Raw genomic sequence first — 19,501 nt, 5'->3', positions numbered from 1 at the left:
CAATTTAATCACAATATTCACTATACAGATTTTATTGGTTTGAATGTTAATATGATCCATGTGTCAGTCTTGTGTTGCAGTAGTCCTTACAGTTCAGGGAAAACCACGCAAACAAACTGAAAACACCAACTTGTAGTCTGTCAGGTACTCGAAACCTTTGGTTTTTTGGTGTGTTTTTTAAGTATTACCCAAACCTTGATTTGTTTTATTTTCAGATCACAGTTCTGTTTTGTTCACAGGATCTTTTTGCCCATAATGATGAAGCCGGTGATGATATTGATCTTGTTATTTATAAAATGACAAACCTCTCTCTGCTGTCTTTACCAGGGTGCCATGGTCACTCTGATTGGTCCCCAATGTCTGCCACTGCTCGTCAGTCACCGACTTTGGCATAATGATCTCTACCTTCCCATTGTCCTTGTGTACCTTAACTGCAGAAAAACAAACAGTATCAGTGGACCAGTGCCCATCAATAACAGGCAAACGTCCACACATTGGCGCCAGTGTCAAATCGGAGTCTATACAGCCACACTTGGATTTGTGGAAACTGTATCACCCATGTTTCCGCATCATCTGGATCTCCAGGGCTCGAATTTTGGTAAAACCTACACAGCGCGAAGGCTGTGGTTCTCGTGATCTCAAATTATCCACCTCATAATTTGAGATTGCAAGAACCCCAGGAATGGATCCAGTGGTGAGGGTAGGTTAACTGAAATGCAAGCTCTGGAGATGTTTCCGTAGTTAATGTTTTGCCAAAATACACACAAACCAGACAACGCCATTCAGTGTGAGTGAGTGAGTGAGTGAGTGAGTGAGTGAGTGAGTGAGTGAGTGGGTGGTTGGTTGGGTGGGTGTTTGGGTGAGTGAGTGAGTGAGTGAGTGAGTGAGTGAGTGAGTGAGTGAGTGAGAGTGAGAGTGAGTTAGGTTTCATGTTGCTTTTCATATTATTCCAGTCAGTTCATGGAAGGGGACACCAAGAACCAATGTGAACTGGGTCTTAGCTTAATGAGTTGATGCTTTACTCTTCAGAATACCCCACCATCCCTTCTCACAATACGTGAACACCCACTCAAGGTTACAGAATTCCATCTTAATGTGATTGTTCAGAGATTGTTCCAGCGTTGTGCATCTTCACTGTGGAACCAGCTGCAACACCTATAACAGCCTAGGTCCCTTTCATCCTCAAAGGGGGCATGGGTGGCCCCCATGCAACAGACAGTCAGCCTGATCCTGGTTGCCTCGTGACAAAGTTGTCTTGAGTGAGTGAGTGAGTAAGTATGGTTTTACAATTCAAATAGCTTGGCTCAACCCTCCAATCAAAAAGCTTTTAGAAAAATACCATATACCTGACAACAGACATAAAATTTACATAGACATACTTGATGATGAAGTAACATCAAATTAATTCTTGATTGTTTAGAAGATTACTGAGGGACTTACAATTTAATATTCTTCAATAAAACTCACAGCCCCCACACCGGAATGTTAAATGATTGGTCTCTCAGCAGAGTGATGAACATAAGAACCACAAATATACTCACCATTATAGTCTGGTATGATGGATTTTTCAAGTTCTGGAACCAAACATATTTGTTAATCAATACAATTGAAACACATTTAAACAATCAAACATGCCAGACACCCGATCCTGTTAGTCACTGAGTCTAGAAACCCGATCCTGTTAGTCACTGAGTCTAGACACCCGATCCCCTCAGTCATCGAGTCTAGACACCCGATCCCCACAGTCACTACGTCTAGACACCCGATCCCCACAGTCACTGAGTCTAGACACCCGATACCCTCAGTCACTGAGTCTAGACACCCGATCCCCACAGTCACTGAGTCTAGACACCCGATCCCCTCAGTCATTGAGTCTAGACACCTGATCCCGACAGTCACTGAGTCTAGACACCCGATCACCTTAGTCACTGAGTCTAGACACCCGATCACCTTAGTCACTGAGTCTAGACACCTGATCCTCTTAGTTACCTTGTAAGACTCACTGATGTTGCTAACCATTTCTAACCTAAAATCCCCACAGGGACTAGCATATAACTAAGGTGAAGCTCTGCACTGTGACACACAGCACTATAAATTAGATTCCTGGGCTACCCACAAATATAAATGTGTGAGGTGTACATTGTGCTCCGACTTACCTATATGCATCTGATAGGTGTGAGTTTCAAGGAATATGTTGATTTTAAGCTTCCTGTCATTTAAGTCGATGGTGACAAATTCATCTTTCATGGCCAGCCATTTTGTGTAGACAACAATGGTTACGGACTTGGCATTCTGGAACCAGTCATGTCTGCAAATAACAAACTCAGCTGTATACTCAATACAATAAATGGCTTTATATTTATAGCAGGCAAATGCCAGAGATGGAAATATATTTTGCCAATAAACCTGCACAAGAAGCCATCAACTTAGAATTAGATTTTCAAATATTTCTTGCCAAAGGCCATCTGTACATTGCTTCAATTCCTTCTGTGAAACCAGTGTGCCACTGGTCCAAAGCCTGAGACAATTCTGTTTGGTCTAGTAAGCTCAGCTAATAGCTAATCTTCAAACACTAAAATCTAATGAAAATGATGGTAAGAGCCTTGCTTGGGCTCACAGACTAAAGATTACATCCATTACATCAATGCCTCATATTCACTGAGCCTTACAACACCAGTTATCAAAATACATATTTACCAAAATAAGCGATGGCGCTGGCACGTCATCTGTCACAGAGTTTCTATCGCAATTTATCTATAAATGGACTTTCTGCACAGGAGGAAGTGCTATTTCACTTGACAAGAAATATCAAACTTTTTTCCCCAAAACGAATCTATGGTTCAAGAATAGAATGGACAATTTGGACAAGAAAGGGATTCAAGTCTGACAAAAGAAAAATCTTATTTTTTTGTCCTAAGGAAAATGTGAGACGAAATGTCCCATCAGTGACAGGACAACCACTTCATTGTTACCTCAAAAATCAATACTGGCTCTAACCAGGGGACATAGGGAATTGATGGTTTTCAGGGGGAGCTGCCAGCATCATCTACATCACACAACTTGAAGCTTCCTTCCTAAAACACCACTCACAATAACGTTCAGTCCCGACAGTCAGAAACACCTGCTCAAACTGCTGATGAAGCATTAAGCATGATTGTATCATGACTTTGAAAATGACTAAGACTTGATTGTGATTGGTCAATCAGAGGTTATAAATCACAGTAACATTCCCCTTATTCAAATAGCTGCTTTACTGCACAAATTGATAATACAGCATTAAGCAATGTTATACACATTGGCTTTGGAGTGAGTGAGTGAGTGAGTGAGTGAGTGAGTGAGTGAGTGAGTGAGTGAGTGAGTATTGTTTTAAGCAATATTCCAGCAATATCATGGCGGGGGACACAAGAAATAGGCTTCACACAATGTACACATGTTGGGAATCGAACCCAGGTCTTTGGCGTGATGAGCGAACGCTTTAACCACTAGGCTAACCAACCGCCCCCATTGGCTTTGGAAAACAACATTGATTGTGAATTGTTAATCAGGTAGGGATGTATCGAGGAATCTAAACTAACTGCCCTTAGCATGCAAATTGGGAAAATCTTGTTTAGAAATGGGATTTTTTGAAGTTTGTATTAAGGGGCATATGAATATTGCATTATAACCTTGAATTCAATGCATTAATGTAAAAATAGACGCTCAAAGCTCTTCCTCGTTGATGGTCCTGTTATCAGTAAAATACCTCAACTAAGCCATCACATCACTATATACAACATGAATTGGGAAAGTTTTAATTCCCATTTGGGATTGTTTTCTGAAAATTCCTGAGACATTGGCCTCTGGGCAGGTCCAGATAATTCCCTGACAGAGGTTTTAAAATCAACATTCAACAAACCCCCATAACAGCATTTAACGTAGAAGCAATTTTCCCCCAAAACTCCAAAGATGGGGATGTACATTTACACAAGGTAAAAAAGAGTATTGGGAATTAAGCGTCATCTGCTTGGTATTTTACCAAATGTTGAAATACCAATCAGAAGCGCTTGCAAACGATGTTTTCAGTAATCCTAGGAGGCAGGCTGTAGGCAAGATACTGCATTAACAATATATCGCATCCATCTCTTCCAAACCATCCTCTGATCAACTTACTCAAACAACAATAATCGTCTTAAATCCCAAATCCTGAATTACCCCAAGAAGAATCGAAATCCTACACGAGCGGTGTGTACTTGAGACAAACAAAGCCATACGGTCCTATTAGCATTGATTGGATGCTGCTCTCCACCCAAACAATCCCCCCAATAGAACAGGAAACCCAGCTTGACCAGATCACGTATCTACACTATCCATGTCACGCTTCTACAAATATCAAACAGCCACTCAATACATCGTCCAATAGTTTTAGACGAAGATCAATACAATCCCAAGACTACGAAAAAATTTTTTAGCCATGGCGATTAAGAAAAAGTAGATTTTGATTCAAACTGAACGTCACAGATGTCGAGTTCTACTCCATCCTAAAACACAGATGGCGACGGCATGCTATTTACGCTTCAGAATGTTCTGTGTCTTTTCGGTTAAATGAAGAGTCTCCTAATAAGCCATCTGCATACAAGCGGAAGAATTACCCTGATTACAAGTCATTGGTACAACATGTGGAGGTCAGTCTCGTGCCAGCTTGTTCGCCCATGGCAACATCACCTCATATAGAAGGTTAACACATTCATTGAAAATGTAAATATTGGGAGTTTATGGGAAAATGATGATATTTCTAATGAAAGTGACCATTTCGCTTGCAATAGCAAGTGTTGGTTATGGCTTCAGAAGTATCAGTGGCTTTCTAAGATTGGCTTTTCCAGAGAACTGCATCTGCATTTATTTTTTCATTCAAAGTTTTCAACATCACCGCCTTGATAAGGTTCTGAGAGAGATTGTGAATTGTGATTCATAATTCCACTTTTAACAGCATTTCATTTTTATAAAAAAAATTTCTTTTTATAGAATTATTCTAACTCATTTGTACATCATGTTTTGCAGATGTTGCAATGCAGGCCTTAGAGAAATTGGGTTTTCCGATAAATATCACTCTATGGGCCTTGCAGGTATCTTGGGCCACTAGGCACCCTAAGAGCTAATTGAGTGTGCTTCATTCTACAGACAGAATGGCTTCACGCTACAATTCAAGAATGATTCAGTCTTCACAAGAACTGATGGAAAGTCTTCATACGATTCAACCTTTACTTCAACAGATAGAAATTCTTCATGCTACAATTCAAGACTGTTTCAGTCCTTTAATTCAACAGACAGAAAGTCTTAGTGCCACAATGCAAGACTTTTTCAGTTCTTTAATTCAACAGACAGAAAGTCTTAGTGCCACAATGCAAGACTTTTCAGTCCTTTAATTCAACAGATAGAAAGTCTTAGTGCCACAATGCAAGACTTTTCAGTCCTTTAATTCAACAGACAGAAAGTCTTAGTGCCACAATGCAAGACTTTTTCAGTCCTTTAATTCAACAGATAGAAAGTCTTAGAGCCACAATTCAAGACTGTTTCAGTCCTTTAATTATAATTCAAAGTGTAGAAGTATGACGACCGCCTCCGTGGTCTAGTGGTAGAGCGTCCGCCCGGAGAGCAGAAGGTCCGGGGTTCGATCCCCGGCCACGTCATACCAACAGACGTTAAAAGATGGTACTTGTTGTTACCTTGTCTGGCGCTCAGCATTAAGGGGCTAAAACAAGGACTGGTCGGCTCGGAGTCAGTATACTGTGTTTGAGTGGGGTATTCATGTTAAACTGCGGCATGTTATCTCAGTGAGCTAGCACTATAAATCGGCAAAAGTACAAGCAGCCACACAAACACATACACGTACATGCAGGTCGCTATACAAGTGCAATAATCTTGGACGCGACGTCAAACCCAATTTCACCTCACAGAAGTAGGACCAAGCATTAGGGCCTTCTGTATTCTGTCAAATGGCATGTTGTGGACCTAACTCTACAAAGCAGGCCTTCTTAGGTAACGGTGTCCAACAGTCTCCTGAAGTGAACTGCTTATGACAACCATAGCACTAATTCTGCATGATGGAACTAAGACCTGGGTGTGACCTTGGGCTCAACGAAAATGTTTGTGACAGTCCCACCTCCCCTAGTTCTCCACAGACTTACAACAGTCGTAGTACTGAGATGCTAGGTGCATTGGATAATCAGATAACCAAGTAAAGACAGAACCTCTTGCTGAAGGGGGAGGGTACATCTATTTGTTCCTAAAGAGTGTGGTGGTCGAAGGATGTACACCAATTACTTGGCCATTAATCAATAGCTGTGGTGAGGTGAAATGGCGTTCATCGTCGCGTTAAAGATTACAGCACTTTTATCGCAACATGCATGCATGTGTGTGTGTGCGAGTGTAACTGTCTGTCTGTCTGTATCTGGACTAATGTCGATTTTGTAGTGCTAGCCCAGTGGGACGCCATACAACAGTTCTAACATGAATACCCTACTCAAACACTGTACCCAGACGCCAAGCCAACAGTCCTTGTCTTGTCCCCTTAGTGCTGAGCACCAGGCAGGGTAACAACAAGTACCATCTTTTGGTATGACGTGGCCAGGGATCGAACCCACGAACTTATGCTTTCTAGGCAGACACTCTATCCACTAAACCAAGGAGGCGGTCTCCATTAAGAAACAGAACATATGTTATCAAAACTCTAAAAAGGCTGTATTTGCATGCACACACTCTAAATCCACATATGCAATCAATTAGTAGTGTTCCTTTTCATTGATTCCATCAATGCTGGTTTCAGTTTCCAGCCAAAGAAACAGTCATAAGATCTGGCATTGATTTTTCACCACTTGTTCATTCCAATTAATCACCAGATTCAGTGCAACCAAAGGTGCAAAAGATTGATACCAAGGTTCCAAGGCAAGCTGCTATTGCCATTGTTAATGGGGAATAGACTGAAACACTTTTAAAATGCTTCATCAACTTTAACTCGAAATCATAAAAGATGTGTCTTTGTGCTCAAGTCCATCTCCAAACACATTAAATGAGATTCGAACCCATACAATGACACGACAATGTCATGTTTTATTATCTCATGCTAAAATCCCTGAACTTTATTTGATTTTTGAAGCCAATTTGTTAAATATTACTAAAAGAATTGAATATTCTAACCCATGGAGTACTATTCTAACCCCAGGAGCTATTCTAACCCAGGGAGTACTATTCTAAACCGGGGACCTATTCTAACCCGGGGAGTACTATTCTAAACCGGGGACCTATTCTAACCAAGGGAGTACTATTCTAAACCGGGGACCCATTCTAACCCAGGGAGTACTATTCTAAACCGGGGACCTATTCTAACCCAGGGAGTACTATTCTAAACCGGGGACCTATTCTAACCCAGGGAGTACTATTCTAACCCGGGGAGTACTATTCTAACCCGGGGAGTACTATTCTAACCCAGGGAGTACTATTCTAACCCAGGGAGTACTATTCTAAACCGGGGAGTACTATTCTAACCCTTGACCTATTCTAACCCAGGGAGTACTATTCTAACCCAGGGAGTACTATTCTAACCCGGGGAGTACTATTCTAACCCTTGACCTATTCTAACCCAGGGAGTACTATTCTAAACCGGGGACCTATTCTAACCCAGGGAGTACTATTCTAACCCGGGGAGTACTATTCTAACCCGGGGATTACTATTCTAACCCAGGGAGTACTATTCTAAACCGGGGACCTATTCTAACCCAGGGAGTACTATTCTAACCCGGGGAGTACTATTCTAACCCGGGGAGTACTATTCTAACCCAGGGAGTACTATTCTAAACCGGGGAGTACTATTCTAACCCAGGGAGTACTATTCTAACCCGGGGACCTATTCTAACCCGGGGAGTACTATTCTAACCCGGGGAGTACTATTCTAACCCGGGGATTACTATTCTAACCCAGGGAGTACTATTCTAAACCGGGGACCTATTCTAACCCAGGGAGTACTATTCTAACCCGGGGAGTACTATTCTAACCCGGGGATTACTATTCTAACCCAGGGAGTACTATTCTAAACCGGGGACCTATTCTAACCCAGGGAGTACTATTCTAACCCGGGGAGTACTATTCTAACCCAGGGAGTACTATTCTAACCCAGGGAGTACTATTCTAAACCGGGGAGTACTATTCTAACCCAGGGAGTACTATTCTAACCCGGGGACCTATTCTAACCCGGGGAGTACTATTCTAACCCGGGGATTACTATTCTAACCCAGGGAGTACTATTCTAACCCGGCTACCTATTTTAACTCAGGGACCTATTCTAACCCTTGACCTATTCTAACCCCGGTCCCCATGGTGTCGTGTCCTGCATAGCTTGACTCACCTTGGGGGCTGAGGTCCTGATGGTGGCTTGAGGTTTAACGGGTTAATGGATCCTGAAACAGAACACAATCATAATAACATATACATCTGGAATTATGCCTTTCTCCTTGATGCACTTTTTAAATATTGCTCAGATGCCCCTTATCTTGTGATCTTAAAAGGCAAAACACAAGTTAAGCTTCAACTGATGCCGATCCATCAGGATACAGTACAAATGGAATATTCTGATGAAACCAGAAGATCAGGTGAAAAAAAGTATTTCATCTGCAAACAAGTCTTCTCATTTGCTTACAATTTCGATAAGATCAAAGTTTTTATCATGCTGCCTGTGAGATCAAAGCACCAGACTGACTCTTTATTATGTGCCTAATGCCAAAGTGCAGGTAGTGGACTGACTGCCTACCTTGATTGTACTGGTAAAGAAAGCAGATTAAATATGGCATCAATTCCCATGGGGAGCTCTCATCAATACTCAAGCTCAAATCAAAAACTTAGAAATGGGTGTACATGCAGTTTTCTTTCATCTAGCAACCAACTCAACTCGGCAAGTAGATTTAATTAGCGAAGGCTGTGAGAGAGACTTATCACCACCACACACCCTCCATTGATTGATCCACATAGGCACAACACAAGCCACAGCATAGCAGGCATCTGCCGAGACACATTCACTACACAGCATAGCATAGCAACACAGGCACTTCACCAGCCACAGCATAGCAACACAGGCACTACACCAGCCACAGCATAGCAAAACAAGCAAAACACCAGCCACAGGATAGCAACACAGGCGCTTCACCAGCCACAGCATAGCAACACAGGCACTACACCAGCCACAGCATAGCAACACAGGCACTACACCAGCCACAGCATAGCAACAGGCACTACACCTGCCACAGCATAGCAACACAGGCACTACACCAGCCACAGCATAGCAAAACAAGCAAAACACCAGCCACAGGATAGCAACACAGGCGCTTGACCAGCCACAGCATAGCAACACAGGCACTACACCAGTCACTGCATAGCAACACAGGCACTACACCAGCCACAGCATAGCAACAGGCACTACACCTGCCACAGCATAGCAACACAGGCACTACACCAGTCACTGCATAGCAACACAGGCACTACACCAGCCACAGCATAGCAACACAGGCACTACACCTGCCACAGTATAACAACACAGGCACTACACCACCCACAGCCTAGCAACACAGGCCCTACACCTGCCACAGTATAACAACACAGGCACTACACCAGCCACAGCATAGCAACACAGGCTAAACACCAGCCACAGCATAGCAACACAGGCACTACACCTGTCACAGTACAGCAACACAGGCACTATACCAGCCACAGCATAGCAACACAGGCACTACATCAGCCACAGCATAGCAACACAGGCACTACACCAGCCACAGCATAGCAACACAGGCACTACATCAACCACAGCATAGCAACAGAGGCACTTCACCAGCCACAGCATAGCAACACGGGCACTACATCAGCCACAGCATAGCAACACAGGCACTACACCAGCCACAGTATAGCCACACAGGCACTACATCAACCACAGCATAGCAACACGGGCACTACACTAGCCACAGTATAGCAACACAGGCACTACACTAGCCACAGTATAGCAACACAGGCACTACACCAGCCACAGCATAGCAACACAGGCACTACACTAGCCACAGCATAGCAACACAGGCACTATACCAGCCACAGCATAGCAACACAGGCACTACACCAGCCACAGCATAGCAACACAGGCACTACACCAGCCACAGCATAGCAACACAGGCACTTCACCAGCCACAACATAGACCTCACACAGTTAGGTTTTACAATTTATGCAAGGACAGCTCAATTCCAAAAATAACACTGACAGTGGACTTCCTCCTCCATTAAGATGGCCAGTCATTGTATTGTCAAATGCATCAGTGAGCATGAATGACTGACCAAATGCTAGCTGGCAGAGATGATCAGAGACAGTTATTGTCTTACACTGGATGGAAGGACAGCTTGCTACATTTGTAATCTCTTACAATGGATGGAAGGACAGCTTGCTACATTTGTAATCTGGCACATCTGTACTGCTGCAGGCATCCCTGGGTGATGAAGTCCACAATTGGTTGGATACTCAGCTCTCTATATAATGATTACAATTTAGTTTTTGTCTGGTAACTCAAATTACCCAGCATCAAAGGCTGATGACTAGTTAGGTCATTAGATGAGGCAATTACTGGAGATGAATATGGTTGGATTTTTAAATAAGATCACTCTTGGTTGAAGGCCCAGCATAGAGCAATGTTAGTGTTAAGACTGCTGTAAATCTGTATCAATGTATTGAAGTTGCAATTTCTTTGAGCATTGGTTGGAGGTCCTGCATTAAAGGGCAAGTTCACACGGAAATGAACCATTTTTTCTTGTACTTTTTCCACATTAAAAGTGTTAACATAGAAGTGTCATAGACAAAAATATAAAAACATCATATTTAATTAACATATTTTTTGCACTAAAACGATTCATATTTTTCACATTTACCAAGTGTTCTATTTCCATAACAAAAACACCATGGCTTATGCCCCTTGCAATATGACGTCATTGGTGCCAATTGATAAACATTATGACGTCATCATGCTTTGTTAGAGTCGCTTCACGTGGTGTAGGTACAGTTTTGTGATTCTAGCATCTCAGATGCCAGCCAGAATTGTGTTATGCTGAGACACCACTGCGCCGGAGTGTGTCGTAGACCATGTAGTTTTACCGCAAACTGGTCCTTGATATCTTTTGCGTTGAGAATAGACAGGGACCCAGTTGAATTGGCACCAATTACGTCATAATCTAAGGGGGATAACTCAGGCCTATTTCGCTCGTAAAACGAAGGCCTCATAACGGCATATCACTTTCACACTATTGTGAGCTTCCTACTTTCACTGTGAAAAAAAATGAGTGTATATTTTCAAACACAGATACTAACTAATTCTAAAATTGCGTTTTGTTTAGAAAAAGAAAGAAAGTGATTTTTGCGTGTACACTTCCCCTTTAAGCAATATTAGAGCTACGATTGTTCTAAATCTGTTTCAAAGCATTGAAATTACGGTTTCCTTGTTCATGGGGGGCCATTGGCTCTTGGTGCTGTGACTATCGTAGGTCTATGCTTTAGTACAAGAATTACTATAGACGCTGTCCAATCATTGTGTGTTTCACGGGGGCCTAGGTCAGGGCCTGTTGCACATAGAAAACGCATGGCCATGGTGCTAGTACAGTACAATAACATCCATATACGGACAGAGGCCCACCGCCTAGGTCAGGGCCTGTTGCACATAGAAAACTCATGGCCATGGTGCTAGTACAGTACAATAACATCCATGTATGGACAAAGGCCCACTGCCTAGGTCAGGGCCTGTTGCACATAGAAAACGCATGGCCATGGTGCTAGTACAGTTCAATAACATCCATGTATGGACAAAGGCCCACTGCCTAGGTCAGGGCCTGTTGCACATAGAAAACGCTTGGCCATGGTGCTAGTACAGTTCAATAACATCCATGTATGGACAAAGGCCCACTGCCTAGGTCAGGGCCTGTTGCACATAGAAAACGCTTGGCCATGGTGCTAGTACAGTTCAATAACATCCATGTATGGACAAAGGCCCACTGCCTAGGTCAGGGCCTGTTGCACATAGAAAACGCATGGCCATGGTGCTAGTACAGTTCAATAACATCCATGTATGGACAAAGGCCCACCTCTTTTACAGATGATTCATGTGTTTGGAGAACATACTGCTGGGAACCGTTAAAAACATCCCACTTGTACCGCAACAACAAGGACATGTGACATAAGCATTAACGTTGTGTTACAAAATCACCATGGTAATAATCCCAGTAGGAAACGTGTCATCCACATTTGCATTAAATCTAAATTTAAATTTTCCATACTGAAAAAATAATCTGATTTTTCACATCACTCAATACACTTATAAGCCACATGTAGCAGGAGCCCCAACTTTCCATCCTTTCACGCCTAAAGCTGCAGTCTGTCATGACTACTTTTGGATAAGTGCCCCACTAATGGTGAAAGGTTTTAATGGCAAGTTTCCGAAATATAATCGAAACAGAGGGCCATTTTTTTCGAGGTCAATGACCTCATGCTTTCTGGCAATTTTAAGTGCCGACAATATGCCAGTTACTTTAAACACATTACGCTTCATCAACATAGAAGGATGTCCTAAGGGTACCACATATGATCCACCATCTTCACCATTTTCCAACCCGGTGAGAATGAACAATGATGAGGGACACAGGTGGCCCAGTCATCTTCGGTGCCACAATTCTGATGCAGAGTTGCATCCCTTGGGCACACCAGAAACCAATGAACTTGGGATTGAATCCTGGTTCACCCCAATTGTTTGTAGGTTTGTCAGCACCATACCCGTGATTTCCACCTAGGAGATAAACATCTGAGACCTGTATCATTTCGGGCTTTCCTCCCACATCAAGCTGACATGCCATAATACAACTGGAATACTGTTTAATGTGGCGTACAATCCCGACTCACTCACTCGCTAATACAGGAAATACAGCCAAAGTCCTTCCCTATTCACTAAATAATGACCAGGTAACCTAGACTCAGGCGATCCAATCTAAGAGTCATCCAGTTGCCTCAAGGAACATGGAGCAGACTACTGTGGATGAACTGTAAATATACTCACGTTCTCCTGAAATATGCCAACTTGTTTCACAGGGTACAAAAACTAAATTCGAACAAGTGAGTGAGTCTGGTTTGAACAGTATTTCAGTCATATCACAGCATGCCTGCTCAAGGTGTGCCTTAGACAACTGGGAATGCTCAAGGTGTGCCTTAGACAACTGGGAATGCTCAAGGTGTGCCTTAGACAACTGGGAATGCTCAAGGTGTGCCTTAGAAAACTGGGAATGCTCAAGGTGTGCCTTAGACAACTGGGAATGCTCAAGGTGTGCCTTAGACAGCTGGGAATGCGTAAAAGCCCTGTCGAAGATTGAGTCATCTTCAGAATGAACATAAATTTAAAACAGCTAAGCTGTCACGTAGCTACAGTAATAGTTTTTCTAAAAGCATGTTAAGCTTAATATTCCTTCTGAGTCTTCCCTCCAGACATAAATCCATCCAACAGCGGATACAAAGAATGGGCTGGTGAAGAGCAAACTCACCATTAGGGCTGAGAGTGTTGGACCTGGTACTGCCCCGGGATGTTGCACTTCCTGAAACAATACAAACACTCTCATTGGACATTTGTCGCCATGCATTTCCATTCTGAACATCCAACTACCTGTAAAGCAAAGATCAACGTGTAGATACAGTTTTGTTTGTTTGTGTGTTAACACTGCACACAGCAATATTCCAGCTATATGAAGGCGGTCAGCAAATAATTGAGTCTGGACCAGGCAATCCAGTGATTGACATTATGAGCATCGATCCATGCAATTGAGATATGATGACATGCATCAACCAAGTCAGCGAGCCTGACCACCCGACCTATTAGTCGCCTCTCAAGACAAGCATAGTCGCTTTTTACAGCAAGCTAAAGATGTATTTTACCCCAGATCTTTACAGGCGAGGGTGCAGATAGAGATTATTATACGAGCATGTGTGTCATACTGGTTTTACGAAATGAGTGTCAGAAAGCTTGTATTTCCCTAGAGAGACCAAGGACTATATACTCTTAAGAAAATGAAACGCAAAATAAGATTTGTGTGAGGTAGGAAAATACATTTATACGAGGAACTGTACAAGGTATTGAGCCAAAATACACTTGGTGATTAAAGTGAACTATTGGTGATTGTAGTCATCTCGGTTATCGGTACATAGGAAAAGTCCAAGGTGAAGGTCAGCTACCATCAATAATGCATATGTCCCCCGTTGGAATTGATAGCTGCTTGACATTTCCTGCCCATGGAAGAGACGTGTATGCAAATCACATCCTGGGGAATGGTATTCCACTCAGCCTGCAACACAAAAGTCAACTGCTGCAACATCTGGGGTTGTGGTTGACGTCGGCATAGCTGTCTATCCAATTCAACCCACAGGTGCTCTATCGGGTTCAAATCCGGGGATCTAGAGGACCAGGGGAGAACATCAACGCTGTTGTTGTGTAGACAGACTCTTGTGATCTGTGCTGTATGCGGTCGAGCGTTGTCCTGCTGGAATACACCGTTGCCATTGGCTGCAATTGGGAGGACGTGTGGTCGGAGAATTTTGTTGATGTATCGTTGTGCCGTAAGATTGCCCTGGATATGGACCAGACCTGTCGGGCCATGATGAGAGATAGCCGCCCACATCATAACGCTGCCCCCAGCAAACCTGTCCACTTCCTTACACAGTTTCTGGCATAATGCTCTCCCCGACGTCTGTAGACTCGTGCTCTTCCATCCCCCCAGGAGGAGGACAAATCTTGATTCGTCGCTGAACCAGACATCTCTCCATCGCAGTTGAGGCCATACCCTGTGTTGACGACAGCAATGGAGTTGTTGTTGACGATGTTGTCAACTCAATATGATGCGTCGAACTGTCAGGTCAAGCATGGATACTGGGATCTCTCCTAGCCCTGAATCCCTATGAGACAGCTGACTGTCAGGTCACGCATGGATACTGGGGGCCTCTCCTATCCCTGAATCTCCAGGAGAGTCTAATCTGACAGGTCAAGCATGGATACTGGGATCTCTCCTAGCCCTGAATCCCCATGAGACAGCTGACTGTCAGGTCAAGCATGAGGTAATGGGTACATCTTCTATCCCTGAATCCCCAGGAGACAGCTGACTGTCAGGTCAAGCATGTATACTGGGAGCCCCTCCTATCCCTGAATCCCCATGAGACAGCTGACTGTCAGGTCAAGCATGAGGTAATGGGTACATCTTCTATCCCTGAATCCCCAGGAGACAGCTGACTGTCAGGTCAAGCATGGGGCACTGGGTACACCTTCTATCCCTGAATCCCCATGAGACAGCTGACTGTCAGGTCAAGCATGGGGTCACTGGGTACACCTTCTATCCCTGAATCCCCATGAGACAGCTGACTGTCAGGTCAAGCATAGGGCACTGGGTACACCTTCTATCCCTGAATCCCCATGGATCCATCAAATCTGTCAAGCAGATGATACCAGAACACCAGTTCCAGTGTCACTGCCAGACATTGGAAGAGGACACAGCTAACATGTCAACTGACAGGCTAGAATCAAGCCAATATCAAATCATCGCAATCAGACACATTTCTTCATTACTAAACAACATCTCACATGTTCTCACAACATTTTCTAAATTAAATCACTCCTCTCGTCCTCTGCATTTGCCACCCTGCATGGAGGCAGGCCACTCCGCGACCGATACATTTCCACAGTCAATGCCACATACAGTTTCACAGTCTCTTCCTTTATGCTGCGATCACTCCACAGAGTTCATTTTAATCTACAGATTCACATAAAATGTTTGCTGAGGCAGCAATTTCTCCTTGCAAACACTTCGGATTGCTATTAACCCCTCTCTGGAAGCACACAGGCTGCATAAGAGAAAAGTATTGATTTGAGTTTACAGAATATAAAGACTTCTAAGGTGACCCATCTTCTCCACCCATAAGGGGTTAACTGGGACCACAGCCTGCAAGGGTTAAGCAACTCAGATATTCACCATGCCAATAAATAATCGGGGTTATAATAGCTAGTTGCTTGGAGATATGGTCATGGGCATAAAATAATATCCTCAGTCTCCAGTTATTATGGTTTTCGTGCCATTACTATGATTAAAGGGTATTGATGGAAGCTGATGAATGGCGGTAAACAAACAGTGTTTCAGAGGCTTCTGACAAGGACTGGTTATTATGCAATACTAAAGGGCATTTAACATGTTCATTTGGATCTACCATCATGTTTTCGAAATGGGAACGAACAATTCCTTATCCTAACTGTCTGTAGAAGAGAGTAGTGTCGACTGCAGTGGACAGCATTAAGGGTGCAATGACCATTACCCTATCGATTCATCGGAATGTCCACAATCTGATGTCAATACATCATGCCACACTATTGATGGACATAATGAAACAATATTGTTAATCAGTAAATTTTCTATGCGTTTTTTTCCAAATTACACATTGATTGACCGCCAGTGGGACTCCAGGTGTGACTAGGTCCCCTGGTAATATAACAGCCCATGCTGGTTGTAAGAGGCAACCAAATGAATCAGCTGGTCAGGCTCAGTGACTTGGTTGATTGCGTATTGTCCTACAGTCTGGATTGCTGCTAAGGCGATTCTTTTTTAGTTGCTTTACTATATTTTATTTTGTTCTTACAATGTTGGTGTTAAAAAAAATCCTTTTTTTTAAATCTCGAATGCACTCATAAGCGCATGAATGTGGCCATTTTCCCACCTAAATATCAAACGGATATGCCATATTGAAGGGACGTAACTCTTATCTGTCTACAACACTTCAAACTCTGCTGTAAACACTTCGCTATGTATTTCGTATTTCGCATTTCACGAATCTTCTTTTGAACACAAACTAATTTGATTGATAGTTCATGTAAACTTCTCACGATTAATCGTATCACAATATTAATCCCTGGATTGTCTGTTCCAGACTTGATTGTTCACATGTAACTGGAATAATTTTATGTGCAGCAGCAAATCCAGTGATTGATATTGTGAGCAACGTTCCACACTGTCGGGCACCTTGACATGCCACATCCAGTCTCCCTTGTATTCTGAAGGTGGTTACAGAGATGGTGAGTGTGTGGAGGACTGGTGAAACCCATACGTACATATTCTCACAAACCAATGATCATAAAAAGGGTCAATCTGCATTATGAAATATGAGATCATGACATGAGTGAATTCAGTCCTAGTTGTATTCCACTGCAATTCTGTCAATTATTGCAAATTCTGCTGTTAATTTTAGATTATTCTGCACAACATTATGTCAACTTTTAAGCCAAGTTTTCATTAATGAAATGACACAACAGTAAACCACATAAAAAACGACTATTTCATTTTCACAATTGTTTTTTAAAAATGTTTTGTTACATGATCACTAATCATACTCTTCGAGTATGATCGATAACAATATTGCACACTTTTCCTCTGTCCTCGTACATGCCGCTAGACACTTAGCACTAAATACTTCCTAGGTTGGCCTTTGGCAGACCTTTTTCGGAGAAACTTTTCCATGGCCATAATGGTTTATTGAAGTGAATTTGGCGATCACAGTTTAAACATACAAGCATGCACTTTCGGTAAGCAATAATACAAAAGTCAATTTCAATTTGAAATGAAATCAGGAAATTGATTTCATATAACCATTTCTCAAAACATACAATGTTTAAATTTTTCGTTTCCAGTTAACACAAACACTTTAAATAATTATTCATAATGATTTTATTATTACAAAGCACAATTCAAATAATGACTTTTTATTTCAGTAAACCTATTAAAGTTTTACCTGATTAGAACCCACTTTCAAATCGCATGTTAAAATTCTGGCTTTTCAGATGGAATTTCTTTTATTCTCAGTTTTTGTTTGCAGTTTCATTCCACAGACAGGAATATTATAAAGAGAGTGAGTGAGTATGGTTTTACGCAGCTTTTTGCAATATTCCAGCAATATCACAGCGTAAAACACCAGAAAATGGGCTTGACACATTGTACCTTCCCGAGGCAAGTTAACTGACTTTAAAAGTCCAGTTTCCACCCTTGCCAAACTAGGCTGGTATTCCTGGGCTCGATCGTAGCGCCACCAGTGGTTATTACGAGTTATGTCCCTTCTAAACCTCTCCTAAGGACCAATGAGATTCCACCTCTCGTACCACTTGCATTTGCTTTAAAAAAAATGGCTGTGCCCAGTCAAGACGATCTGATCAGTAATCAAAGATCTATATTGTAATATAACGGGTCTTACACAGCGAAGTGCGTCAAATCATGTGAGCATACTGATTAAAAACATGACAAGATTTGGTAAATATCTTTTGACAACGAGTTGGCAGTGCACATGCTTTCCAAATCCTACAATTGACCAAAATCTGCACAACAGCCAAAATGTAACTCCACAATACCAGCCTAGTTCGGCAAGGGTGGAAACTGGACTTTTAAAGTCAGTTAACTCTCTTGCCTCGGGAAGATGTGTACCCATGTGGGGAGTCGAACACCTTAACCACTAGGCTACCCCACAGCCCCAGGAATATGATTGAAACACATCACAACAACCAGTAAATAATCTGGAGCAGGCAAACCAGTGATCTAAATAATAGCACAAGCAATGATCCAAGCCATTAGATAACCAGCAAGATCACACATCTTAACCCAACCAAAACCTAGCTATGAGCCCGAACTTGGCCCTATGCATCAGTTTAAGACAATTTTTGTGTTACATTTACATATATTTCTGAGCTTATCATATGGAACGTTTACTGGGTTCAGGCTTTGGACTAATGGCTGAAATCATAGGCTGCAAACCCCTTTTACATCTCCCATTTGGCTCTCCTGACAAGCATGGACTAGGAGGGCTATTCTGCCCTGGCAACCGCACAGGGTTACATTGATTCCAAACAATCAGCGCCACTTCCTTCAGGATAGAAAACAAAATGAAGTTTTTCTTCAATTTGCTAACAAATGGGATAACAATAATTCTGACTACCTTACTCCTCGGCTGCAATACTGAAGCACTGGGAGACATACTCCAGCTAGTTTATACCAGAGATGGGTCTGTCTGCCAAAATCAACTGTCTAAGACAGATAATTTCCTGATTCCACACGGCTCTCAATAGCTGTGTATTGGAAGCAGTATCTCAAAATAAAAGCGTATCAGTTATGGAACGTGTTAAATGGATCGTGCAAGGGAATATTTTCATCAATAATCCCCAAGGATGGGAACAACGGCATGCTGCTCCAGATCGGCCAACACTTTGAAGAAGCAAGGGTCTCTAGGGACCAATTCAAAAGTTGGACGTCCAATAAAAATCCTTATTCCTTAAGTTTGGGGTGGAAGGGTGGGGAAATTTACATGCATGATTTGTATCTGAAAAATTAACTTTCCAGGGGATTTACGATTCAAGCCCATAGAAACGGCTCTAATTGTCATATTTATAGTCTGGAAATGAAC

General features: G+C 42.5%; 1 protein-coding gene across 1 annotated transcript in view; it reads right to left on the bottom strand.

The window, feature by feature from the left end:
• LOC139473648 (cytochrome b5 reductase 4-like) overlaps positions 1-19,501 on the bottom strand; it is a 100,013-nt gene that overhangs the window by 7,957 nt on the left and 72,555 nt on the right. Inside the window, exons 5-9 of the mRNA XM_071256327.1 lie at positions 13,573-13,623; positions 8,378-8,429; positions 2,157-2,308; positions 1,542-1,574; positions 306-431 (exon numbers count right to left, since the gene is read on the bottom strand). Of these exons, the coding sequence (XP_071112428.1) occupies positions 306-431; positions 1,542-1,574; positions 2,157-2,308; positions 8,378-8,429; positions 13,573-13,623 (414 nt within the window). The remainder of the gene's footprint in view (positions 1-305; positions 432-1,541; positions 1,575-2,156; positions 2,309-8,377; positions 8,430-13,572; positions 13,624-19,501) is intronic.

Source organism: Haliotis cracherodii, unplaced genomic scaffold (genome assembly GCF_022045235.1).
Source record: "Haliotis cracherodii isolate W230 unplaced genomic scaffold, xgHalCrac1.p SCAF_3, whole genome shotgun sequence".
NCBI classification, from domain to species: Eukaryota; Metazoa; Mollusca; class Gastropoda; order Lepetellida; family Haliotidae; genus Haliotis; species Haliotis cracherodii.
The sequence above is the reverse complement of the archived record's forward strand: the minus strand, read 5'-3'. Positions and strand labels throughout refer to the sequence as shown.